Raw genomic sequence first — 14,295 nt, forward strand, 5'->3', positions numbered from 1 at the left:
TACAGTTTAGTTATATTTATTTGGGAACGAGGTATTGTGGTATAGGGGAAAGAGGATTGATTTTAGAGCTAATCAGCCCGTCATTCTCTAGTTGGGTTATCTCAGACAGGTGCTGTATTCTGGGATCTCATTTCTTTAAGTATAAAGCGGAGGTAAAATGCCTGCCTTGTCTTGTCATTTGGAGTAAAAAAGAAAAACACCTAGGACTGCCTGGTACATCACAGTTATTAGTCTTATTAGTATTATTTGGAATAATCTTGATTTTTCTGTTCTCTAATTCTGTTTTGTGCCCTGCAAATATGCAATGAAGATAAGGGGAAGCATTATCTCCATTTAAACTTTTTCCTTCCAGAATTTCTTTTTTGTGGCAGCTGTTACCTACTTAGGCACTGGTAAGCACTAGCTGATGATAAAATGATTAAACAAATAATTAGGAATTGATGAAAACACCCAACACTCAAGTTCAACAGCTTATAAAAAATTAGGACAAGTGCTTGTGGTTGTGATTTTTACGTTACATACATTGAATATAGTCATATTTTTTCCAACTTAAATTGTTCTTAATTCACATGATGAAATTATATCAATATTTTATATTGAAAAAAATGTTTTAATTTGAATTTTTTCAGCCATTGGTGGAACCTAGCATATCACTTCTTTTTTCTTTTTAATTTTTAAATTTTATTTTATTTATTTTTTATACAGCAGGTTCTTATTAGTTATCTATTTTATACATATTAGTGTATATATAGCATATCACCTTTGAGGTGATATGGCCCAGGATTTTAGAAGCCTGCATGGGGGTTTTCCCTCAGTAGTTTCAAAGCTGAAGAGCTGTTGTTTTACAAACATATACCCACATTGCTTCTGGAAGGAGAGAGCAGAAGGTTTGCGTCAGAACTAGAATTTAGGAAAAGGTAAATTTACAGAATGATGGGTGTCAGTAAGGATAGAATCCAGTATTTTTTTTAAATTTATATTTCTAAAACAAGCTTTATTTTTTAGAGTAGTTTTAGATTCACAGCTAAATTGAGCAGAAGTACAGAGAGGTTTCCCATATACCTCTTGCCTTCCCCCGACCACGCACAGCAAAGCTATTTTTAAGAATAATTTTTGTTAGATGTGTTTTAATCAACTATTTATCTAGCATGTGGCATATAAGATGCGCTCCAACAACTTCATCCTACTTAGTTCATATTTTACACCCATTTATTCATTCATCTATTCACTTACTCAACACTGTCTACACTGTGGTATCCAATAGGGTAGCCACTACCCACAGAGGCTATTTAAATGTAAATTAATTAAAATTAAATAAAATAAAAATTCAATTCCTTATTTGTACTAGTCATATTTCGAGTGTTCATTGGCCACATGTGGCTAGTAGCTATCCTATCAGACAGTGCAGAAAGGGAATATTTCCATCATATCAGAACGTTCTGCTGGAAAGTGCTAGTCCTGGATACTGGGTAAATTGTTAAAATTTATTAATAATTTTTAGTATAAGGGGTACTTTTAGCATGTATTCATATATATCGTGCAAGACAAACAGTGAACCGTTCTTACTTAAATGTTCTGTATATTCAGTACATTTCTTTTTCACCTTAATGTTTAATATTGTTCACTTTTTGGTAGCCCCACTACTGTCTTTATTAGTGGGGAAATTTTTGTCTGGTTGACTTATTGTCCTGAAGAATGTAGCTATTGAAAGGTGGTGCCTTCATGTTCTTTTGCCATCTGGGAATAACTGCGAATGAGAGCTACTGTGTCAGCAGTCGGTTCAATACTGACCTTCCTTAGGAGTTTTAATCCTGTTTAAAGCAAGTGAAAAAGAGCCATTACTTATGGTTAGAATAAAAATGATAAACAGATATACAGATGAAGTTAAGGGTTCTTATGTACAGTGGAAAAATTCAGAGATTTTGCTGGTGAAATTGAAGGCATTTATTTGCATTTATTCATTTATTCATTTACTTGTCCTTAATGGTGTTTATAATGTTTATAAGCAGAGCTTTAGATTATAAATGTTCGTGACTGCTCTGATTAATCTTGTTAGGAGATAAGTAGTAACCTTGCAAGATGCTTTTCTGGGTATGCATTGCTGTCGTCAGTCATGCACAGCTGCTTTGGCTATAATGTCATTATATTTGGTTTCAAGCCTTGAACAGAGTTGGGATACGATGACATTCATCAAAGAGGTGGTAGCTCCATGCTGATGGGGGATCACTTTAATGGACTTTTGGCATATTACTGAGTTCTTTTTGAACTCTAGAAGTGGTATAATTAGCGTTGATTTTGTAAGCTAGGTAATGGTTTGGTTAGTTATTGCTCTAATGCTGTTAATGTCTTGAGGATAATGGCAACGAAAAGCAATGTCTTCCAATTCTACCTTGGGTGATGTATACGTGGGTATCTTTCTTTTCATTGACTCAGCAGTGACCAGAGGGAAATCATGTTTCTCAAATAGGATATATGTGTGTGAGGCGGGGGTAAGTGCATGTGATGGTGAATCAGATCTCTCCTGGGACGGTGGATGTGAGGGATCCAAAGCTTTTGGAACTTTTCTCTTGGGCTTTAGGTCTTCTTTAGGGGTTGACTTAGTGCAGTATCAGCAAAGCAGAAGGATCCAGCGATGCAAGTAATTAACCATGATGGCTAAGGCTAGGACTGCAAATCAGAAATGAAAATATCCAAGAAAGGACCAGTGATCCATCCGTGTTAGGAGCCTAGACAGAGGAAGACCTTCAGGTGCTTGAAAAGTGTAAGAAGCCTGATTAGGTCATAAGAGGTCAGAATTCCAGAACTTTCTGTGGCCTGAAGCAACTGATCAAGGATTCAAGTGGGAAATGTAACATAAATGTCATCTGGTCCTATCTTTCTCCCTTGTATTCTAGTGTCAGCTGACTTTTTTCTGCCAATGCACACATGGCGACTTCTAAGAGAAGAGAAAGCAAAGTTGAGTTGTACCCAAATTAGAGCTGTAAAGTTGCTTATCTTGACAGGAACCAAAAAGGATGACAGGATGCTTTGGAAAGCCATTGAAATTTTCTAAGGAGACCAACTGATTTTGAATATAGCTATACAAAGACATAGATGAATTATTATGTTAGTTAACAAACTAGCAGCTTCATATTGTGAGCTCTAGGCCCAAGCCAATCAGTATTGATTGATACATATCAGAGAAATGTGAGGAACATTGTGACTGTATTGAGGTATGCAGTTAAGGTAATTACTCTTGAGAAGCTGAGAGTCTAAATGGAGAGGTGGAGCAAACAAATATGAAAGAAGTCTTAGGGCTCATACTGAAATGTAAGCAAACTGCTTAAAGAGAATAATGACACTCCACATGTTAGAACAGAAGGAGGAGGCCTTTTTTAGATCATTACAAGAATCAGCTTGTTGAGGGGAGGCTTCTTTTTTTTTTTCTTTTCTGTATTCAATATCCTGTTATAAATCACAATGGAAAAGAATATGAAAATATGTATGTGTATAACCAAATCACTTTGCTGTACATCAGAAACTAACACAACATTGTAAATCAACCACACCTCAATTTAAAAATTTTTTTAAAAACCCAGAAGTTTAGAAGAAGTTGATTCCAGCCCTCGTGGATGACTTTGAGACGTTCAAGACTTCAGTGGAGGGAGTCATTGCAGATGTGGTGGAAATGGCAAGAGAATTAGAATTAGAAGTGGAGAGGGGAGGCTTCTAGAGAACTGGGAAGCCATATCAAAGAAGGGAAAGGGGGAGGAATAGGTAGAGAAGCAAACGGATGTTAGAAGGAAAAAAGGTCGCGTTAGAGTAGTGGTTCTCAAAGTGCTTACTGACGCTTGGGAGTCTCTGAGATCCTTTCAGGGAGTCTGTGAGGCCAAAACTATTTTGATAATAATACTAAGATGTTGTTTGCCCTTTTAAAAAATTGTGTTTAAAAACACATAACACAATTTACCCATCTTAACCATTTTTAAGTGTATAGTTCAGTACTGTTAAGTATATTCACATGGCTATGCAGCCAATCTCCAGAACTTTTTCATCTTGCAAATCTGAAACTCTATACCCATTAGACAACAACCCCTAATTTTTCCCTATCCCCAGCCCCTGGTAACCACTATTCCATTTTCTGTTTCTATGAATTTGCTTACTTTACATACTTCATATAAGTGGAATTATCTAGTGTTTGTCTTTTGTGACTGGCTTATTTCACTTAGCATAATGTCCTCAAGGTTCACCCATGTTGTAGCGTATGGCAGGATTTCCTTCTTTTTTTAAAGGCTGAATCATATTCCATTGTATGTATATACCACATTTTGTTTATCCATTCATCTGTCATGGACATCTGAGTTGCTTCTACCTTTTGGCTATGGTGATATTATTTGCCTTTTTCACTGAGTTGACATTTACACTGATGATGCAAAAGCAATGGTGGGTAAAACTGCTGGTGCCTTAGCACAAATCAAGATAGAGCACCAAGTTATACTAGTAGTTATGGTAGTCTTCATTGTCACACAATTGCAGTGGGAAGAAAAGTCTAATTCCACTTAAGAATATCTTTTTAATATTCCGTGTGACAAAATGGGAAATAGGAATTAAGCACTTCTGTTGCATACTCAGGTTGTCTCAAGGAAAAGCACTTAGGCAATTGTTTGAGTTGTGAGCTGAACACAGTCATGGAATACTATTTTTCACTTGAAAGAATAACTGTCAGAAAAACTGTAGATTTCAGATGTGGGTATTTCATAGACATTTTCTTGAAAATGAATGAAGTAAAAACCTGTCACTTTAAGGAAAATAACTGTCAGTATTTATTGCCAGTGATAAAATTTGAGCTTTTAAGTGAAAATTAGAAGTTGGGGAAATTTGTATCTGCCACTGTGAGTTTGATAGCTTCCCAATACTTAAAAGACTTTTTTGATAAAATTGGTAGTGATATTAATGAATGTGTGTGGTTTTTTTGGTAGAATGAAATGTGTCAACGTTAAGATTTGCATAGCTCAGCGAACCAGTATTTTCCAGTATATGATGTGACAACATTACGCATGGGTAAAAGCAAATTAAAGTGAAAGATAGACCAGTGCATTTTAATGTAACAGTATGAGAAGTTCTTAGAGTTTAGATTCCACATTGCAACCAACCTTTAAGAAACTCCACTTGTTGAGTTTCAGTGTAGTACCAATGATCTAAAAAGTACTCTTCCCTTTTCCAACAACATATCTGGGTGAAGCTTGATTTTTCTTCATATACTTCAATCAGAACAACTTATCGTAACAGATTGAGTACAGAAGCAAATATGAGAATCTAGTTTTCTTCTATTAATCGAGACACTAAAGAGATTTGCAGAACTCTAAAACAATACCACTCTTCTAACTTTTTTGTTTTAGAAAATAGTTGTTTTTCATAAAATATGTTAATATGTAATGAGTTTGCTATTGTGTCTAAATAAATATTTTTAAATGTTCTGTTTTATTTCTAACATGGTAAATATAGATAGATGTACCACAAAAGCTCTTTGGGGTCCAATAATTTTTTTAAGACTATAAAGGGGTCCTGAGCCCCAAAATTTTGAGAACCAATGTACTGGAAAAAGTTATTCATTAAGCAGGAGGGGACAGGATCCAGAATCTTGTCAAAGAGAAGTAGAAGGGGTGGTTTTCAGAGAAGGAAAGCAGATAAAGATCTGTGAAGCAGAAAGATTGCTGATGAGAAATGAAAAGTCACTTTGGGCTCGAGATGGATTATCTTGCCTATTTCTTTCCTATCTGTGGTGCACAGATGTCTGCCCAGCTTTCCTGTGATAGAAGTGAGCTGTTATGAGTTGATTGGTGGATTGTGAGCCCGTTTCAGCCCAATCATTTGATTAGAATGGGAAAGTCTGTGGTGGAATGGAATCTTTAGGACTGTAAACTTTCTAGTGTGTAACAGACTTTTACCATCTGCTTCACTTCCCGCAACTCACTCTCATATCAGATCCAGAAAAAGGTTCTACCTGACCCTATCCTATGCAGTAATTTACAGCATTGTATTGAAGCTCAAATATATGTTCTCCTCTTTTTAAAAAAATGCATTTTGTGTTACAGAATAGGAAAGGTACTCAGCTCTACTTTTTTGATTTCAGAACTATTTCTACACAGTCTTCTTTTCATCAAGTTTGCTTTTCTGTCCAAAATGAGGAACTTTGTAGTCTGTGTAGCAATGTGAAATCACCAGTAAACACAGGCTAGATTGTTCTGAGAGGTATGACACATGGCTTACTTTTCTGGATTTACTGTGAAGGGAATGTTACCTGCAATTCAAGGCCCCTCACTTGCATGGGCCCCTTTTGTATTTGTAATGTTGAATATTCTGTTTAAAAGAACCTTCCTCCCCCATTATATTAGTTTCAGGCTTCACAAAAGCTAGTTCTAAAGGGTTCTGTGTAAGGGTCTTGGGGATCTGGGGGTTAGCTCTAAAGGCACTGTTGGATGATAGGGCAGAAGGGAGTTTAGGTGTATTACTTGAAAAAATTCACAACATTACTTTCAGAATATTCATTCAATTATTAGCTCAACCTCTGGTAGTATTTATTCAAATTTAAAAGACTCTACAAGGCAAAATTTTAGTCTGCCTACCATGCATTATATATTAGCACCAAGAAAGAGCTCTCCTTTTTTGAGTAATAAGCTAAAAGCCATTCTCACTCTCACCGGGCTCCTGTTCAGGTGAAGCCTTTGAAGAGGGGTCATCAGTGACATTTGTACTCTTCAGACCCTTACACTCTGAGGAAACTTTAATATTTATTAAAGACTCATCACTCAGAAGAAGGGTTTTACCAGCTTTTAGCCTTCTTTTCTTTCTGGATATTTCAGCCCTTTTCTCCAGAGAGTCTTCTGCTATTTGTTCTCCCAATAGTTATCATGTGACAATAAGAGCAGAGGTAGCAGCACAGCGCTGTGCTAGCTGCTCAACATGCATTGTCTCTCTGAGGGTAGAGACTCCTAACTACCCTCATTTCACAGATGAGGGAGCAGCTTGAGAGAAGTAATTTCCTGAGGCTCACAAAACATAGAAAGTGCTAGAGCCGAGACTCAAACCTTGGGGTTTTGGTGGTAACATCTTTACTTGTTCCGTCTTCCTGCTGTCAGCCAGATATCATTCCACCATATTCTTCATGTTTATATACAGAAAGGATAGATAAATAGAAAAGAAATTATTAGAATTGCTTTAGTTATCTAGTGTGCATAGCAAACCCCCCTCAAATTTAGTGGCTCAGTATTTACTCAGGCCTAGAAGCCCTTTAATGCTTAGTAAAAGATTTGCTACCCTGGCCAGTTTCAGAACTGCCCCCAAATTTAGGGGAGTCTTTTGGTTACCTAATTTCAGTATAAACCAGCTGTTGCCTCATATACATCAGTAAATATGGTCAATATTGTTTCATTCCTTTGTTAGGATGTGTAGTCCCATGTGCCTGGCACATGTAGGCACTTAACGAAGACTCACGAACAGATGAATTAAGTGGTGGTGCTATTTGCCTAACACTAGTTTCTCTTTTTGCCCGGCTTAGGTATTTGGCTCGAGTAGGAGATCTTGAAGCTACTGACACTGAAGACCCAAATCTAAATTATGGACTTGTTGTGGACTGTGGCAGCAGTGGCTCTCGGATTTTTGTTTATTTCTGGCCAAGACATAATGGGAATCCTCATGACTTGCTGGACATCAAACAGATGAGAGACCGTAACAGCCAACCAGTGGTTAAAAAAATCAAGCCAGGTACTAAATGGAATATATTTCATTGTCAATCTCTTTTATCTGCTACAGAAATGAGAGGACAGAAGAGAAGAGGGAGAAAGAAAGCTACCCTTTTCTTCTGGAGGTTCTGGATAATGGGAGGGATTCATTGCTGCCCTACTCTTATGAAATAAATGTTTAGGACCTTAAACAGAACCTTATGGGGTATCAGTCTTCTGAGTCTATGTGATCTGCTCTTTAAAGAAAGTATCTTATCTTACTTAAGGAATCTCTGCAATGGCAGACACTCCAGAACATGCCAGCGATTACCTTCGTCCTCTACTGAGCTTTGCTGCTGCTCATGTGCCTGTGAGGAAGCACAAGGAGACCCCCCTTTACATCCTATGCACAGCAGGCATGAGGCTTCTCTCCGAGAGGTGAGATGCAGGAGAGTGGGTGGCACAAGAGTTGAAAGTGCAGTTTCATACATTATTCTCTGTGGTTCCCTGGTCTGAAGGCAGGATGTGGGTATAGCACACAGAGTTGACAGGTGGCACTAAAAGACTTCTTGCTCAAAATAGAGCAGAGCCACTTCTACACCCCGTTATTTCACAATCAGTTGATCACACCTCCATGTCATTTGCTTCTTTGGGATCAATATCTATTTGAGATGGCTGTAATGATTCTTAGTTTTGATTGAGGGTTGGGAGCAGTGGTGATGTAATAAATTTGGATCATGAGGCACCTAGAGGGGGAGCATAATTTCAGAAGGGTAGTAGGAGGGTCACCTGAGGGACTGGGTACCTGGGGGCTAGTAGGAGGGCTCTGGTAGGAATGGGGTTTTCTCTATAACTTTGCCTGGCTGCCTGGTGATAGTTGGTGCTACTTGCAAAGCTTAGTCTCCATTGCTTTAGACCACTTTTTTCAACCCCTGCTGGTTAAGCCTTTTCCACTTGACCTTGGCAGTTCAGCCTGGCTTCTTGCCACCTGATCCTTCTTCCTTCACTGAAAGAGGAGCAAGACGAAGAGGCAGCAGCTATGCTTAGGTCAGACCCCTCCTTGTTTGTGATTTCTCCCCTTTGACACCTCCCTGACCCCTCCATACTTATTATGGTCTTGAGGTAGGAATGAGCTCCCTTAACTTGAGCACCCATCCTTCTGGAATGTTCACAGTCTCATAGTCATCGGGTATTTTTTATTAGCTTAAATGTTTTTCCTTGATAAATAGCAGTTCCCTTTTCCACAAAGTTTCATTTCATATACTTGGCCAACAGCAATGAAAACCTCTGCCATGTGTGTAGGGCTCCATTCTGCTTGTGCCAGACATGTGTGTCAACACTTCTTCCAGTTGACTACTTTCCTTCTGCTCAGACACAGAGTTACTGGTTTACTGTTGAGAAGCAGATTATTTTATGTAGCCATTTGTCAATCTGAAAGGCCTTCTAGCTCCTTGTTTTCCCATACATCTTGGTCTTTAAATTTTTTTTTTTGGTTTGTTTTTACTTTTTTTTTTTTTTTTTTTTTGGCTTTTGTTGGGTCTTCGTTTCTGTGCGAGGGCTTTCTCTAGTTGTGGCAAGCGGGGGCCACTCTTCATCGCGGTGCGCGGGCCTCTCACTATTGCAGCCTCTCTTGTTGCGGAGCACAGGCTCCAGACGCGCAGGCTCAGTAGTTGTGGCTCACGGGGCTAGTTGCTCCGCGGCATGTGGGATCTTCCCAGACCAGGGCTCGAACCCATGTCCCCCTGCATTAGCAGGCAGATTCTCAACCACTGCGCCACCAGGGAAGCCCCTGTTTTTACTTATTTTTAAAACTAAAGTTTAAAATGTTATTGCTAGAACCTTACATCATTAAAGGAAATCTTAAGATCAAAACAAAGAAGTTATAATTCTACTATCCTATCAAAAATGTTTCATTTTGTCCTATTCCTTTCTCTCTGTATATCTATGTGTAACTTCTACAAAATTGTAATCATACTACATGTGCAATTTAGAATTTTTGTTTTTGACATAAGTAATACATCATTCAAAATTTTAGAAACCATGGGAAGAGTATGGATGACATAGGTGGTGCCACATCACAGGGCTGTGGACTAAGGTCTCACAAACAAGGAAGGAGGGTGGAGGGTCAGAGAAAAAGCTGACTCGGAGGTCAAAAAGGCAGAGCCAACCAGCAGGGTGATGAAATGGCCACATTTTGTGTGTCTGGAGCAAAGGAGAGGATTGCCTCATCTCCTGGCACTGCCCAGCCTTTCCTCTGTTTGTCAAAGAAGTTTCTATTTAAACAAAACCAACTATGTAGCTCCACCCCATTTCTCTAAGATGTCCCCTGTCATCATGGAAGCTCTGAATATTAATATTTATTTTATCTTAAGAATTTTTAAAGAACTTGCCTTTAACTTGTTTTTTGATCACCTCTTTTAATAATGCCTAGATCTACCCTGGGCTTATGAAATCATTGCTACCTCTAAGGTAGCTATAGTTGTTGACGTAAGTGTAACAATCACTGCAAGAACCTGTTTTGTATAATTAATGCTTTGTTAATTTATTAGCATTTGTGAACAATATTCAAAATGGGTTTGAATCCCCTAGACTGTATTTTGGATTTATTAGCACTAGGTTTTATTTTTTTGTCGAAGGCCTAGACTAACAGAATTTGTTCCACTGCCTTTTTAGTTTGTAATGGAAATACCTTTAAAGAATTACAAAGTAATAATTTAAGAAAAAAAAACTTTATTAAGGGAAATTTCAAATGTATATAGAAGTAGAGAGAATGATGTAATGAATCCCCATTTACTTGCCACCCAGCTTCAACAGTTGTCAATGTTTTGCCATAAAATGTTTTTTTTTAATGAAGAAACAATATTGAATTTTAGAAAATGAAAGTTCTGTCCTGTCCTGTGTAATACATGAAGAGTGTTTTGTTTATTAACATAAATTGGGATCATATTATATGTACTGTTTTGTAACCTGTTGGAACTCAAAATATATTGGACATCTTTTCATGTCAATACATGTAGATATAAATTGACCTCATTTCTTTTAACATCTGTGTACTATTACATTGCATGACTATACCATAAATTATTTAGCCAGTCACTACTGATGTATGTGCATTTAGGTTATTTCCAGTTTTTCATTGTTATAAATAATGCTGTAGTATTTTTTCTCTTTGTATTCTTATCTGATGATTTCATTGCAATAAATGTCTTAAAATGTAGTTGCTGGGTCAAAGGTAAAGCACATTAAAAATTTTGATACATAGTCCCAGATTGCCCTTTAGAAAGGTTGTACCAGTAATTTATATTCCAAACAGCAATGTGTGTTGGTACCCATTCTTCCATGTCATCACCAAAACCAGCAAGCCCTCTTCTTTGGGTAGTTTAGAACCATATCCAATAAGGAGGGCAAAATAGCACCTCTAGTTCCCCATATGAAATTTTTATCATAAAAATTTCTTGTGTATAACAATGACATTATATATTGGAAGATTATTACTTTAAATGTAATTTTCACTTTCAAGTGCTAATAACATTCTTCACCAAGTCATGCTGACAACCAGTATAGCCAGCAGAATATTTTTGTAATGAGTAATCTTAAAAATCCAAGATAATTACTCTTATTTTTAACCAGCATTGTCTCTAGATTTATATGATTACCTCTAGCTTTGTTTCTTTGCTTGTCTTTATCTGATAATACTAATAACATAAAACTTTAGAGGACAAAACAGCCCTGTAGATACTAAGCTTCAAGCGTCATCCCCAAATTATGACCTTTGGATTTTGATCCTGATCTGGGTTTTCCAAATGATAAGATTTTTATAAAGAAAAAAAAATCAACCCTTGAAATATGGAAAAGGAGATTTAAAAGTTCATTGTTAATGTGAAGGATCATGTAAAAATTTGTGGGCCAAACAGTGCTTCTTATGTGGTGATGTGAGACACTTTTTCTGTATTGTGTGAGATCTAAGGATGAGATTGTGTTCCTCAATTTAACAGCCTCCTTTCATAGTGGTTAGCAATAACGTAATTACATCTGTTTTATAGATTATGAAACTGTGTTTCAGTTTCCTGCAACTTATCCATACTTAGCCTGTGAGAGGCATAGAACCATAGTCTCATCTTTTAATACTATTTGAATTGTAACATTGTATAAAGGGTAAGTATTACTGTTACCATATTGCCTTTTAAGAAGGAGGCTATACTTTTTTTTTTTTTATAGATCTTTATTGGAGTATAATTGCTTCACAATACTGTGTTAGTTTCTGTTATACAACAAAGTGAATCAGCCATATGCATACATATATCCCCATATCGCCTCCCTCTTGAGCCTCCCTCCCACCCTCCCTGTCCCACCCCTCTAGGTCATCGCAAAGCACGAGCTGATCTCCCTGTGCTACGCTGCTGCTTCCCACTAGCTAACTATTTTACATTCGGTAGTGTATATATGTCGATGCTACTCTCACTTTGCCCCAGCTTCCCCACCACCACCCCCGCCGCCCTGTGTCTACAAGTCCATTCTCTATGCTGTGTCTACAAGTCCATTCTCTATGTCTACGTCTTTATTCCTGCCCTGAGGAGGCTATACTTTTGAGTAATTTTAAACCTTTGAAATCTTGAAGGGGGTACCAAACAGAAGCAGGGATCAAGTGTCTTGGGTAGGTGAACAGTGAGGTCTAACAAGGCTAAGTAGAAGGTCAAGTTGAGGTTGTTTGTGAGAAGAGAGTTTAACCATTAACTCTTAGGTTTTTTGTTCTTTCTTGCAGGAAGCAGTTGGCTATCTTGGCTGATCTAGTGAAAGATTTACCTCTGGAGTTTGACTTCCTCTTTTCTCAGTCTCAGGCAGAAGTGATCTCTGGGAAGCAGGAAGGTATTGTGCCTTGAGGAGTAAAAGCTTGCACTTGGGGTTTGTAGTTTTGGGGTGGAGTTGAATGCATGTTCTCATGTAGCCCAAATGTGGCCTGTATGATGAATTATGTTTCCATTTCTTGAAAAACAGAAAATCTTTTGTGTTCTAGCTGCAGTTCACATAAAGGAAAAGATTCACCTTTTTCAATCCAGTATTGCCTTTTTCAGTCCTAAAATTCCCGTTTGGTTTTACTCCATTTCTTTGCTGAGACTTTCTATCTTTCCATTCATTGGAAGACTGCTCTTATTTCCTGGCTGTATAGCTGCTTTACTTGATAATTCCAACACCTGTATCATCTCAGGGTTGGCATCTTTTCCCTTGAGATTGGAAAGGTTGAGATTTTCCTAGTTCTTTGTATGACAAGTCATTTTATATTGTATCCTGGATATTTTGAATATTACATTGTTAGACCCTGGGTCTTGTTTCAATCATAAAGAGAATGTTAATTTTTTTTTGTCTTAGCAGACTGCTTAGGTTTAAGCCTTAAGTTCTGACCTGCCTTCTGTGGGCTGTGATTCTGTTGATTCATTTTTCAAAGCTTTGGCACGGCTATTTGGATTTGTCCCATGTGTATGCCAGCCTGTGGCCAGTCTGAACCTGGGCGCAGCCCATACAAATGGGTTGACTAGCCAGTATATCAGTTCTCAAAAGCTTTGATATGTTGTTTAGAGTCAGATCATGCATGTGAGCCCAGGAGTTCCTACACCAGTTTATTCCCCACTCTCCACAATCTCCCCAATACTTTCTGGTTCCCTGAGGTTCACTTTCACGGTCCTTAGGTCAGAAAGCCAGGGATTTAATTTGCCCACTCTGCCATGCATTTCCCATGACTGCATCTGTATCCAAGGCTAAGTGGTAGAGGACAGAGGGAGAAAAAAAAAAAAGCAATAGGGATTTGTCCCAGCTCTTGAGGCTCTAGCTCCTCTGGTCAGAAAGAAGGATTCACATCCCTCAGAGGTTTAGGCATCTACCCAGTCTCTACCTCTGCTGTTGCAGGATTGCCTGGGGTAGGAGAGAACAAAATTTTTAAAAAAGCAAGGAATTTCTCACCACTCTTTCTGAACCTTTGGAGTCCCTTTTTCTGATCCTTGGACCACAAAGCAAAGTCTTGAAGTTCTTTCTGTCCACATCTGGTGTGTACTTTTGTATTTCAAGCTGATTTTGAGTCCAGGCCAGGCAGTATCTGAGGGGGAAAAATGGGAAACTCACTGTGGTTTTGGTGGTACTTTAAAGTCTGATCTCTGTCCCAGTGTGCCCACTATCATTTACTTTCAGAGTTCTCAGAAAGCTGCTCCATATATTCTATCCAGAGTTTATACCTGTAGTCAGTGGGGAGACAGGGTGAGAGTGCTTGCCCAGAACCAGCACTCCAAGATTTTTATCTTTTAACATTTATTTTTATACATTAATTCCTATTCATTGTAGGAAATTTAGAAAATGCAAATAATTTTAAAAGGGAAAAACATCACAAGATAAAAGATTTTACATTCATACACTGAGAGTGTGGAATAAAATACTGTTATCACTTTTTTCCCAAGAAAAGGAGGAAAAGAGCAGCCCTGGGAGAGGTATATACATGCTATAGCAGTAGAGAATTAAGCAAGGGCTTTTGTATTTCTTACTTAGGGGTTTATGCATGGATTGGAATCAACTTTGTTTTGGGAAGATTCGACCATGAGGATGGTGAGTA

The 14,295-nt window shown here is 37.9% G+C and overlaps 1 protein-coding gene across 3 annotated transcripts in view; it reads left to right on the forward strand.

The window, feature by feature from the left end:
• Positions 1-14,295, forward strand: part of ENTPD7 (ectonucleoside triphosphate diphosphohydrolase 7) — a 90,112-nt gene that overhangs the window by 27,010 nt on the left and 48,807 nt on the right. For all 3 annotated transcript variants that reach the window (XR_014249219.1, XM_082408102.1, XM_082408103.1), the window contains exons 5-8: positions 7,538-7,743; positions 7,988-8,138; positions 12,463-12,566; positions 14,232-14,288. Coding sequence is in view for 2 of the 3 variants with exons in the window: in XM_082408102.1 (XP_082264228.1) it covers positions 7,538-7,743; positions 7,988-8,138; positions 12,463-12,566; positions 14,232-14,288 (518 nt within the window). In the remaining variant the exon portion in view is untranslated. The remainder of the gene's footprint in view (positions 1-7,537; positions 7,744-7,987; positions 8,139-12,462; positions 12,567-14,231; positions 14,289-14,295) is intronic.

This window comes from Balaenoptera borealis (genome assembly GCF_965194805.1).
Source record: "Balaenoptera borealis genome assembly, chromosome: 10".
Lineage (NCBI taxonomy): Eukaryota > Metazoa > Chordata > Mammalia > Artiodactyla > Balaenopteridae > Balaenoptera > Balaenoptera borealis.